Source organism: Erpetoichthys calabaricus, chromosome 7, assembly GCF_900747795.2.
Source record: "Erpetoichthys calabaricus chromosome 7, fErpCal1.3, whole genome shotgun sequence".
Lineage (NCBI taxonomy): Eukaryota > Metazoa > Chordata > Cladistia > Polypteriformes > Polypteridae > Erpetoichthys > Erpetoichthys calabaricus.
Genome location: NC_041400.2, coordinates 175074903 through 175088537, shown reverse-complemented (window position 1 = coordinate 175088537; position 13635 = coordinate 175074903). Strand labels below are relative to the sequence as shown.

General features: G+C 40.2%; 1 protein-coding gene across 3 annotated transcripts in view; it reads left to right on the top strand.

The window, feature by feature from the left end:
- LOC114654896 (endoplasmic reticulum aminopeptidase 2-like) overlaps window positions 1-13635 on the top strand; it is a 125485-nt gene that overhangs the window by 91204 nt on the left and 20646 nt on the right. For all 3 annotated transcript variants that reach the window (XM_051929505.1, XM_028805740.2, XM_051929504.1), the window contains exons 13-15: window positions 1158-1341; window positions 3347-3503; window positions 11741-11925. In XM_051929505.1, coding sequence (XP_051785465.1) covers window positions 1158-1341; window positions 3347-3503; window positions 11741-11925 — 526 coding nt within the window. The remainder of the gene's footprint in view (window positions 1-1157; window positions 1342-3346; window positions 3504-11740; window positions 11926-13635) is intronic.

Below are 13635 nucleotides of genomic sequence, written 5' to 3'. Positions count from 1 at the left end.
TTCTATTTGTCTGTTTTATTTCATTCTGTCTGTGTCTGTTACCTGTTATTAGATGCAACTGAGAAGGCAAATTTCATGTTTTCTTGTGTAAACATGACTAAATAAAGAAACCTAACCTAACCTAACCTAACAAAACTGCTGATACCTTCTTCCAATTGTTTCATCCACATTGCACTCTATGGATTATCTCTGCATCTAATTTTCCATGTCGAGCTACCACTGACGCTAGATATTGCATATAAATATACTCACTCTTTTAAATAGCTCGCCCTTCAGGTTAATTTATGAATCCTGATCATCATTAAGTGTTGTGTATTCTGTCTTCTTCCTATTTATCTTTAATCCTCTGTCTTCCAAAGCCATTCTCAATTCTCCCAGCTTGCTCTCCATTTCCATTTTTCTGGTGCTATACAACACGCTATCATCTGCAAAAAGCATGCACCATAGGGATTGGTCTTTTATCCCATGACTCAACATATCCAGAACTAGATCAAAGAGGTAAGACTTAAAGAAGGTCCCTGGTGCAGACCTACTCTAACTGCTTTTAACCTGAGCCCTCACTGCTGATACATATTGTGGGCAATTTTAACATGCTGTACTACCCCGGTACTCCTTTATCTCTCATGCACCTCCAGACCTCTTGATGTTACACTCTATCATAAGCCTTCTCCAAATCAATAAACACCACATGCAGACCTGTCTGTTTTTCTCAATCCTTTTCTGTGAGTTGCCTCAATGCAAAGACTGCATCAGTTGTTTCTCTCCCTGGCAAGCTACAGTCTGTTTAAGTTAAGGCATTCTCTGACCTTTCCTGAATCCAGATGTATGCCAAGAAGATGATATTATTGCAAAAAAAGTTTTTTTTTTCACAGAAAAATATAATGAAACAAAGCAATCACAGAAAAATAGTCCTAAGGTTAACAAGACTCAGTGTGAATCTTTTACAAGGACTCAATTAATGAATCTTGCAGAATGAAAGAAGAGGCCTCAAATCTAATAATATTTTCTACCAAGTAGATTTGTCACTCATTTTCACTCTCTGTGGGGATGAGTAGAAGATACAAAGTCTTAGGGTCAAACCATGATTTGGGAATGTGATGTGCTACAGCTCAGCAGACAGTAATTTTGTGCTTTACTGTTTTGTTTTTCTGCCATAGGAGTTATTGATCTAAGGGGAAATGTCAGCTGGATTAAGTTTAATACAGATATGAATGGATATTATATTGTCCATTATGAGGGAGATGGATGGGACAAAATTATTAAATTACTGAAGGAGAACCACACTTTGCTGAGTCATAAGGACAGAACCCACCTCATTCATAATGCTTTTCAACTGGTCAGGTAAGGGGACATCAAATTCCGTGTTTTATAAAAACACTCTAATTTTAAAGCTTGGAAAATTATAACTTTCTGCTTGATTGTGATGTTTGTTCTCTCCTCTTCACTTTTTATTTGCATATAATATAAACAGAACAAAGTGACACAGCGGGCAGGGTGGTATAGTGAGAAGTGCTGCAACCTTATGGATCCAACTTAAACAAGAATGATAAGTATAATGAAGCACTGGTGCAGCCTCATGGATCCAGCATCCTGGATTTAGATCTCATGCACAATATTTGGCTGCAGGAGGCTTGCGTGTTCGCAACATGTCTGCCTGACATTTCCCACAAGATGCCTAAGTTTTCCTCGCACATACACAACGATGTACTGCTTAGTATAACTAGTTACTCTAAATTAGCCCCAGATTTGGTGTGTTGATAAACTGGCACCTTGTCTATAGTTTTCCCTACTTTGTATCCGGTGTTCCATGGATAGACTCTGGTCTTCTACACCATCAAATTGCTTTAGGTTGGTTTTACCTCATGTGAAAAAGTAAGTACACTCCATGAAATGCTGTTTTTAACATAAGTGGACATCACAATTTGATCTTCATTTAAACAGTATCTATTGATAAAGGGGATGTAATGTAACAAACATCAGTTCTCATTTACATTTTGTAGTCCATTGTATAATTTAAATAAACATACTGTAAATATAAATTCTACAATTGGAAAGTAAGGTTACCCCTTCATTTATCACTACCTCAAATACCTAAAATTAGAATCAGGTGCAGCAGATCAGGGGCAAATAGTTAGAACACCACCTTGAAGGAACTTGTCTTATTTAATCCTTAGATGTTTAGCTTGGTTTGCTGTTAGTTGTTGAAGTGTGTGTTATTACCATGCCTAGATGGAAAGAGCTCTCTGAGGCCTTCTGAAAGAAGATTATAGATGCCTGTAGGAAGAAGATTACAGAGGCCTTTGAGTCTGGAAATGGATTTTAATAGATCTTCAAACAATTGGATTCAACTATTTTAGTGTCTGGGAGATCATCTGCAGATGCAAAAGATTTCAACTGATGACTTATCTAGCCCAGGCCACCACCAGCAAGTTCAAGAGCAGAACTCACAATGCCGAAAATAGTCTCTAAGAGCCCAGGAATTTCAAGACCTACAGGTTGCTCCTGCCACTGTTGATGTCAAAGTGCATGAGTCTACCATTAGAAAGGGGCTGCACACATTAGATTTACATGGGAGGTGTGTTAGAAGGAAAATTTTGCTGTCCAGAAAGAACATTAGGGCAAAACTAAAGTTTACCAATGAACACCTAGGAAAAGACCGGGACTTCTGGAACATTGTGCCCTTGACAGACAAGACAAAGACAGAGTTATTTATCCACACTAGCAGAAGACATGTTTGATGACAAGCAAAGACAGTATTTGGCCAGAAGAACCTTATACCAACTGTTTGGTATGCTGGTAGAAATGTAATGGTTTGGTGCTGCTTTGTTGCATCAGGGCCTGGGCTACTCACTATCCTGTCCTCTTCTTCTATTCTGGCCGGGGAAGATCCTCGAAACATATCTGGTTAGAACACCTTTCCAATTGCCTGGGGCAATTCCAATTCCTGGTCGGAATGTCCATCCCTCCTCCCAAGAAGTCCTTTTCAGGCCTGGTGCCTTTCTCTCCGAAAGGTGCGCCGCCACTTCAGTCATGACCTTATTCATCCTTCCTTCGGTTCTGAACATCCTTGTTGTGGATGAGAGACAGACTACAATAATAAGAACCAAACAAAAGTTGTTCAAATCTCAAATGTCCATCATTAGATTTCCACAAACAATAGCAGTTTTGTTTATATACCTACTGTACACTGTCTAACTTTTCTGTCCAGTTTAGGATTATGAGGAAACTGTGCCTTACAGTGACTTGTATTATTATGAAATAGGAACTGTCAAACAAAGTAATACAATGTGCCTACCATGTTGTGCAATACAGATTATTGTTTCTTTATGCATTTCTCTGCTTTCAGTGCTGGAAAACTCTCATTAGACCGAGCACTAGACCTGCTCCTGTACCTTCGTTTTGAAACTCACAATGTTCCCCTGCTTCAGGGCCTGGGTTACCTTGAAACCATTTTTAGAATGATAGAAAAGGCAGGCAATCCTGATGTTGCACAAAACTTAAAGGTAAGCATGTCTGTTCATATTTTATATACAGTGGATTCAGAAAATATTCAGACTCCTTCCCATTCTGCACAATATTTTGTGTCGTAGATTTAATTTTAAATGAATAAACTTGCCATTTTTGCCTATCAACATTTAATAACCCAAAATGACAAAGTGAAAACATGTTTTCAGTAAGGTTTGCAAAGTTTATTAAAAATCAAAAATTGAAATCTGTTTACATAAAAATTCAGACTCTTAATTCAGTACTTTGTAGAAAAACCATTGGCAGCAATTACAGTTTTGAGTCTTCTTAGGTAAGTCCATCCATCCATCCATTTTCCAACCCGCTGAATCCGAACACAGGGTCATGGGGGTCTGCTGGAGCCAATCCCAGCCAACACAGGGCGCAAGGCAGGGAACCAATCCCGGGCAGGGCGCCAACCCTTAGGTAAGTCTCTATAAGGTTTTCAAAACCTAGATTTGGACAGTTACTCCCATTCTTCCTAGCAGATCCTCTCAAGCTGCATTAGATTGAATGGGAAATGTCTGTAAACTGACATCTTCGGGTCTCTCCACAGATGTTCTATGGAATTTAATGAGGAGCTGTGGTGGTGTCACTCAAGAACAGTCAGAGATTTGTCCTGAAGCCAGTCTAGCTTTGTCCTGGCTGTCTGCTTCAGGTCATTGTCATGTTGAAAGGTGAACTATCGCCCCAGTCTAAGGTTGTGTGCACTCAGGAGCAGGTTTTCGTCAAGGGCTCTATATTTGATATTGCATTCATCCTTCTCTCAATTCTGATATGTCTTACTGTCCCTACCGGTGAGAAGCCGCCCCATAGCACAATACTGCCAACACCATGCTTCATTGTAGAAATGGCATGAGGCAGATGAGGAACAGTGTCTGGTCTTTGCTAGACATACTGTAATGCATGGAGTTCTGCCCAAAGAGTTCAATTTTTGTTTCACCAGCCCAGAGAATCTTTTTCCTTATGTTCTAATTGTCCTTTAATTGCCATTTAACAAATTCAACGTGGGAGTCAGCAACTTGAACATTAGAACAATCTGGGTGATAACAGGTCATTGAGCCCAACAAAGCTCGCCAGTCCTATCCACTTAATTCTTGAAAAAAATGTGTCAAGTCAGCATTGAAGGTCCCTAAAGTCTTACTGTCTGCCACACTACTTGGCAATTTATTTCATTTCTGTATAGTTTTCTCTGTGAAGAAACATTTTTTAGTGTTTGTGTGAAATTTACTATTGACAAGTTTCTAGCTGTGTTCCCATGTTCTTGCTCAACTCATTCTCAAGTTGCAGTCTCAATCCACGGAACTAATTCCCTTCATAACTTTAAACACTTCAATCATGTTGCCCCTCAGTCTCCCTTTGCTTAAACAGAAAAGGCTCAGCTCTTTTAATCTTTCCTCATAACTCATCTCCTGCAGTCCTGGAATCAACCTATTCAACTCTTCTCTGGAGCTCTGCCATAAATGTCTGATTGATGAAGTGCTGCTAAGATGGTTGCCTTTCCAGCAGGTTCTCCCATTTCAGAAGAGGACTTCTGAAGCCCAGTTAGGCTGACCATTGGGTTCTTGGTCACATTCCTGGCCAAGGCCCTTTTTACCCAGTGTGGTAGCGGGATGCCCCTTTGGCACTGAATCCGGGGGAACAGCCATGGGCTGCACACTACGTCCCCCGGAACGGTTGGTGGCAGCCCCCCTGGATTGCACTGGGGCCACAATCATGGAACACCAGAGCTGCTCGGCTCCCTGAGCCTTCGTGGGCTGTGATGCAGCCACACCCGGAAGTGCACCCCTGAATTAGGTCAATCATCACCTGGAGCACTTCCGGGTGGGCTATAAGAGGAGCCAGCAGCCACTACTCTAGGTGCCAGAGTTGAGAGGAGGAGGACAAAGCTGCCTGGGAGGAGTGAAGGAAAAAGAGTGTATTTTGGTGTTTTTCTTTGTGTGTGTTTTGGGGACTGTGTAGGGCCTGTGGGACACAGGAAAACGTGCCCCACGGCTGAAGAAAATTAATTTTTGTTTAATTTTCACGTGCCTCCAGCGTCAGTCTGTGTCGGATCGGCACTGATATAGCACCTTATTCCACACACCAGTTACTTAGTTTGGACAGATAACCAACTCTAAGAAGAGCCTGGTGGTTCCAAACTTCTTCCATTTCACAAATATTGAGGCCATTGTGCTCCTGGGAATACTCAAAGCTTTTAAAATACTTTTATTCCTTTTCCCTTATCTATGACTCACCACAGTTTGACTGTGGAGATCCTCTGAGAGTTCCTTGGACTTCATGGTTTGGTTTTAGTCTTTACATGCAATGTGAATTGTAGGACCTTATATACACAGGTGTGTGCCTTTCTGAATGATGTCCGATTAATTCAATTTGTCACAGGCGGCCTTCAATCAAATTCTAGAAACATCTCATGAATAATAAAAAGCAAACAGGGTGCACTTGACTACAATTTACAGTACCACAACAGAGGGTCAGAATACTGCACTTAAGTGAATGAGATTTCAGTTTTTCATTTTTAACAAATGTATAAAACTTTCTGAAAACATGTTTCATTTTGTCATCATTGGATAATGGATGGATGGATAGATGGGTGATTGAATGTAGATTGATGGACAAAAATGTCAAATGTGTCTGTTTAAAATTAAATCTACAATACAATAAAGTGTGCAGAAAGTGAAGGGGACTGAATCCTTTCTAAATCTACGGTAGGTACCTTTTTTGTATTGCTTCATTTTTCATCCATCCATCCATCCATCCTCTTCCGCTTATCCGAAGTCGGGTCGCGGGGGCAGCAGCTTGAGCAGAGATGCCCAGACTTTCCTCTCCCTGGCCACTTCTTCTAGCTCTTCCGGGAGAATCCCGAGGCGTTCCCAGGCCAGCCGGGAGACATAGCCCCTCCAGCGTGTCCTGGGTCTTCCCCGGGGCCTCCTCCCAGTTGGACGTGCCCGGAACACCTCACCAGGGAGGCGTCCAGGAGGCATCCTGATCAGATGCCCGAGCCACCTCATCTGACTCCTCTTGATGCGGAGGAGCAGCGGCTCTACTCTGAGCCCCTCCCGGATGACTGAGCTTCTCACCCTATCTTTAAGGGAGAGCCCAGATACCCTGCGGAGGAAACTCATTTCAGCCGCTTGTATTTGCAATCTCGTTCTTTCGGTCACTACCCATAGCTCATGACCATAGGTGAGGGTAGGAACATAGATCGACTGGTAAATTGAGAGCTTTGCCTTACGGCTCAGCTCCCTTTTCACCACGACAGACCGATGCAGAGCCCGCATCACTGCAGATGCCGCACTGATCCGCCTGTCGATCTCACGCTCCATTCTTCCCTCACTCGTGAACAAGACCCCGAGATACTTGAACTCCTCCACTTGAGGCAGGATCTCGCTCCCAACCCTGAGAGGGCACTCCACCTGGTCTAGCTCCACAAACTGGTCCTAGGTGAGGGATGAGACAAAGTGCGGTTCAACATAACCTCCTATACTTCATTTTTATAAAACTTTATAAGCTACGGCATAAATAAATTGTCATTTTGTAGGTGATAGAGAATGATAGGGACCCAGTGTATAGGATAGAAGCCACCTGTGGACTTGGTGCTGGTCCATTACAGGGCACAATATCTCATACAGAGTTAAGGTAGAGTCTTAGGTGATCTTAATCTGCTGTACATGTCTTTGTACATGTCCAAGAAAAGTCTGGTGGGAATGTAGAGAATATGTTAGTGCCCGTCCACAAAGAAAGCCCAGGCCCTTGGTACTTTGAGGCAGACATGCTAATAACTGAGCCATCATTCAAATGTATGTTTTTTCTACTAAATGTATCATACTGTGACATTGTTTTACATTTTGCCTATTATTGTGGAGAAATGGCACCCTTCCTACAAGGAACAATGATATGTAGGCTACAAAATATCTTCTATAGCTCATCTGCTTAAGTCATTTATCTGTTTTGTCTATAATGAGGCTGTGATTTCGAGAGTCATACAGTGGTGTGAAAAACTATTTGCCCCCTTCCTGATTTCTTATTCTTTTGCATGTTTGTCACACAAAATGTTTCTGATCATCAAACACATTTAACCATTAGTCAAATATAACACAAGTAAACACAAAATGCAGTTTTTAAATGATGGTTTTTATTATTTAGGGAGAAAAAAAATCCAAACCTACATGGCCCTGTGTGAAAAAGTAATTGCCCCTTGTTAAAAAATAACCTAACTGTGGTGTATCACACCTGAGTTCAATTTCCGTAGCCACCCCCAGGCCTGATTACTGCCACACCTGTTTCAATCAAGAAATCACTTAAATAGGAGCTGCCTGACACAGAGAAGTAGACCAAGAGCACCTCAAAAGCTAGACATCATGCCAAGATCCAAAGAAATTCAGGAACAAATGAGAACAGAAGTAATTGAGATCTATCAGTCTGGTAAAGGTTATAAAGCCATTTCTAAAGCTTTGGGACTCCAGCGAACCACAGTGAGAGCCATTATCCACAAATGGCAAAAACATGGAACAGTGGTGAACCTTCCCAGGAGTGGCCGGCCGACCAAAATTACCCCAAGAGCGCAGAGACGACTCATCCGAGAGGTCACAAAAGACCCCAGGACAACATCTAAAGAACTGCAGGCCTCACTTGCCTCAATTAAGGTCAGTGTTCACGACTCCACCATAAGAAAGAGACTGGGCAAAAACGGCCTGCATGGCAGATGTCCAAGACGCAAACCACTGTTAAGCAAAAAGAACATTAGGGCTCGTCTCAATTTTGCTAAAAAACATCTCAATGATTGCCAAGACTTTTGGGAAAATACCTTGTGGACTGATGAGTCAAAAGTTGAACTTTTTGGAAGGCAAATGTCCCGTTACATCTGGCGTAGAAGGAACACAGCATTTCAGAAAAAGAACATCATACCAACAGTAAAATATGGTGGTGGTAGTGTGATGGTCTGGGGTTGTTTTGCTGCTTCAGGACCTGGAAGGCTTGCTGTGATAGATGGAACCATGAATTCTACTGTCTACCAAAAAATCCTGAAGGAGAATGTCCGGCCTTCTGTTCGTCAACTCAAGCTGAAGCGATCTTGGGTGCTGCAACAGGACAATGACCCAAAACACACCAGCAAATCCACCTCTGAATGGCTGAAGAAAAACAAAATGAAGACTTTGGAGTGGCCTAGTCAAAGTCCTGACCTGAATCCAATTGAGATGCTATGGCATGACCTTAAAAAGGCGGTTCATGCTAGAAAACCCTCAAATAAAGCTGAATTACAACAATTTTGCAAAGATGAGTGGGCCAAAATTCCTCCAGAGCGCTGTAAAAGACTCATTGCAAGTTATCGCAAACACTTGATTGCAGTTATTGCTGCTAAGGGTGGCCCAACCAGTTATTAGGTTCAGGGGGCAATTACTTTTTCACACAGGGCCATGTAGGTTTGGATTTTTTTTTCTCCCTAAATAATAAAAACCACCACTTACAAACTGCATTTTGTGTTTACTTGTGTTATATTTGACTAATGGTTAAATGTGTTTGATGATCAGAAACATTTTGTGTGACAAACATGCAAAAGAATAAGAAATCAGGAAGGGGGCAAATAGTTTTTCACACCACTGTATTTAATCTTGTAATATTTGAAAACATTGAAACTGTAAATTTTAGGTTGACTTAGTGATGATTAGGATCCTGGAAAATTGTTTCTGTGTTCAGCATTAGCTCCATGCACTATGAAGAAAATGTTCTTCTTACAGGGCCACCTCAAAAGCACATTAGAGACAAAATAAGCACATCCAAAGCACCACAAATCATTCACAGTTCAAAAAAGAATTTTTAATACTTAGGTTGTAATAAATAATCTTTTAGCCCAGAAATTCACAGTCAGGTCCTGCCTGGAGACCCCTCAAATAAGGAGCAGAATTTGCTGAGGTGCTCTGATGCCTCCAGTTTCTGTCATCCTCAGATCGATGCTGGAGCCTGCAGAGGTTTGGAGGGTGGACAGATAAGGAAGGCCACATTTCAAAAGTCCCAGTTTTTAGCAGGACAGTAGCTGAGGTGCTGCTGTCCTGCTTTTTTTTTTTATAAATTTAACATAATATTATTTTGGTACAATAAACCAACCAGCGTTTAACTGGAAGCATCACCAGTCTCCTCAATACTAGAATATCACTGGAAACAAAAGACCATATTGGCATCTCTCCTGGCAGAGCCTAAGAAACATTTTCTTACCGACTGAAACAGCATAATAATGAAAACAAAACCCAGAATGTATCATAAAAAGGAAAAGCAAACATTGTAACATAAGTAGAAATCGTACATGAAAGAATAATGTTATATATGAGTGAAAAACATATTGAATACACAGACCACAGTGGCAGACACACTGAATATTAATTGAATATATTTTTCTAGTATGTATATTGTGGACGATTGAAAGGATACTTGTAAAACATCAAGGAAGTGTTGAGGTGTCACCCCTTTAAAATCCCAACAAAATAATTCTAAACAGAAAGAATGCTTGATGGCGTTTAAAAATAATTCAAACAAAAAGAAAGAGGAGTCTTCATGACTTCTTTTAACGATAGCTCAGTAGAGCGGGTCGTCTTTGGGAGCTCCGTGTTGCTTGCAGTTCAGGTCCGATATGAGACGTCATCCTCTGGGGTGTCCGCTCTTTTATAGTCCTCCATCCAATAGGGGCAGAGTCAATTGCCCTCAATGGGCATCTTCTCGCTCCTGTAGGTGACAAAAGAGCCAAGAATGTTAATGACTGCACCCCCTCTCACCCAGGGTGGTAGTTTGTACCTCCGATAAACCTGGAAGGTGATCCTCCAGCATGTATGCGTGACAATATTCCATTTACCGCTGAAACCCTCACCAAGAAAAGCGGTTTGAGATGATAAGATGAGAGCTATTCATTTGTATTCTAATTATCTGTTCTTTACTTATGATATTTCTTATTAACAGTATATTTATTGATCATTAATATATTAAATTCCTGGTCTTGACAAAGTGTGTAGAGTTTCCATGTTCTCCTTTGTCTCCTTGCTACCACACAAATTCAAAAAAATCTGTATGTTTGCCCGGTTGTTGCCCCTAAAGCATCCAGTTTAGAGTAAATGTGCCCACATATAAGGGAGCTTATGTGTAGTTTCCCATGTTTGAAGGATTGGCTCTGTCTCTCTGCAACTCTGTGATGGAAACATCAGGGTCCAGAAATAGGATAGACAAAAGAAAATGTAAATGTTAAATAACACATTTTTAGAAAATGACTGTGTCATTTGCTACTTTATAAATAAGCCTTGAATTTATAACGTACGTCTCATGGTGAACTTTATTCCCATATTACTTCTAACATTCAAGCAAAAACACCTGCCAAATCAAGCACAAGTACTAAAGGGTATGCAGCTTGCTGAAGGTGACATCCTATAGTTTCTTCCATCTATCCTGTCCACTTTCTAAAACTGTGTTGACCTGGTCATGATTTTGCAAAGATGGAACCCATCCCAGCCAAACTGGCAAGTAATGTGAAGCCTCCCTGTATGCAGTGACAGCCTATAACCTGGCACTCACTCGCTCATGTGCAGTAGGCAGTCATATTATGAGCATTTCATTTTGACTGTGGTAGGAGCCACCAGTGCAAAGAGGAATCAAACTGGGCTCCAAGTGCTAGATCTACCAAAGCTAACTTACCCAGCTTCTGTCTAACTGAGTAAATATTATATTCTATTTGCCCATTTTCCAAAACTGTTACCAAAACACCCAAAAATAACAAGCAAAGCCCTGAGGCACACCGAACTACAACCTGAACCAGATGCCAGTATGTTACAGGCTATGTAAATGCGCAGAAAGTCTTTGGTACAAATTGACCAAACTTTGCCACTCTGTGTCACACCACACAGCAAATTGATACTTAAAAGTGCATTTCAGGTGCTAAACACTTTGACAATTTTGCTGTTAAGTATTATATTTTAAACATTGTTTGAGTGAATTTATACACTGGTGAAATATACAAATTCAAATGTAAATTACATTTAAAAATAAAACACACTGAAGATATAATTTGATGTATTTTATATTTGTTCTTAATGGTTACTTATTTATAAATACAGTTTATATTATCAAGGAAAGAGGATTCAGAAAATGAAATAATTTAATCACTGAATGTTATATTAATGTTCATATATCTCATATAATGAACCTGCTGTATGCCTGGTTTTGTCAATGCAAACTAATCTAGTCTGAATATTTCTAGAATTACATACTGAAATACTTCCAAGATGTTATTGACAAGCAGACGTGGAGTGATGAAGGGTCCATTTCAGACAGGAGACTTCGATCTGAAGTCCTCAACTTAGCCTGTGACTTTGACCACCCTATGAGCGTGAAGAAAGCAAATGAACTCTTCAAGGAATGGGTCAGATCCAATGGCACTCTCAGGTTTTAGTATTATTCTTTTCTATGTGTAAAAATTAGAACTTGTATTTTTGTTTTACACCACATAGTGATACCCGTACTATTCCGAAGCAACGTTTGCACTGATTTGTGTTTTTTGTATCTCACACCCTCATACACCTTTATCGTAAGAGCATCCCTTATCTACGATGGAGTGTTCGATCAGAAGAACATATGAAGCTGGTTTTAAATTAAACGTCATTGAAGTAGCGAAAGAAATTGGTAACTGCGTGGCTGCAACAAAATTCAATGTGTCTGAGAAACTGATACGAGATTGGAGGAGACAAGAAGATGCAAAAAAAAATTTAGTGTCACATTTTTGAACAGGCGTATAAGTCGGGGTCTGATTTTATGATCGATTTTTCAGGTTTCAAGACCCGACTTATACATGAGTATATACGATAATAATAAAAATGCACTATATTTGCCATTGCATCAGATGGCACATCACAACGATTAGTAGCAATAAAGTGCATTACTACATATGTTTGTGATGTGCCATCTGTTGGAATGACAAATGCAATGCAATTTATTACTAGAAATGTTTGTGATGCACATCTGTTTAAATGACAGAGACATAGCAATGGGACGGACACACAGACACTTGTCCTTTTATTAAGGTGGATACTTATAATAATTTTTTGAACTGAAGTGTTTTGTCTAACATCTATAGCTGCATTAGTCAGAGGTTTCCAAAATAGTTCCAAATGCAGCTACTTGAAAGGTTTCAACATTAGTATTTTGGTATTTGGTACACTGTATTAATCCGGAAGAGAAATGTCTGACCTTTGGAAGTCAGATTGCACTATGTCGTGTATAGTTCACATGTCTTCATTTTAAAAGTTTTGGTGAAATTCAAAACAAAAACAGTCTGCACAAAAAATAAAGTAAAAAATTGATAATGCACACAAAAAAAAGTTAGAAAATGTAGTCATGGTGTGACATTCAGGTGAGTTCAAGGGTTGTGTAGCGTACTGTAGCCATCAATGGACTGAGTTCAGCAGACGGGTTCTAGAACCTTCTCGATCCATTTTTGGGTTGTGTTGGACTAGAAGCTATCCCACCAGGATTTAGCAAAAGAGAGAAAACAAGCCTGGGCAGGACAGTAGTCCATCTCAGGGACCACTCACATGCACACAGACACACTGCCCATATTAATATACAGTGACAATTTGTGATTGCCAATTAATGTAATCTAAAGAAAAAAATGTGTAATTAATTCCTTGAACATGCCTTACCATAGTTATTTTCATAAAATGGGACTTGCAAAGCTACTCAGATATGACAAATGTTAGGTAATGACATAAGTGAAAGGCAATCCATTATGGATGTCAAGTAAATGTGGCACTCTGAAGGTAAATTACAGGGTGTCCAGTTGTTTAAAGTCCCAAATTGGGATACTCGTGTAGCAGGTATGCCTAAGGAACACATAAAGCCCATCCTCATTTATTTAAAGTTTACTTTATCTCATCATCATCAGAGAAGTAAAGGTCATAATAGATAGTTTATGTAGATTTGTGGACTTTTTGTCTGCTTTTTCTCTTCTACTCATAAGAATATTTGCTTGACACTTTTTCAACTTCAGATTAATTTAAAAACTTGACAGGCTGTGTGGTGTAGTGGTTAAGGCTTTGGACTTCAGACCCTGAGGTTGTGGGTTTAAATTTCGCTCCTGATACTGTGTGACGCTGAGCA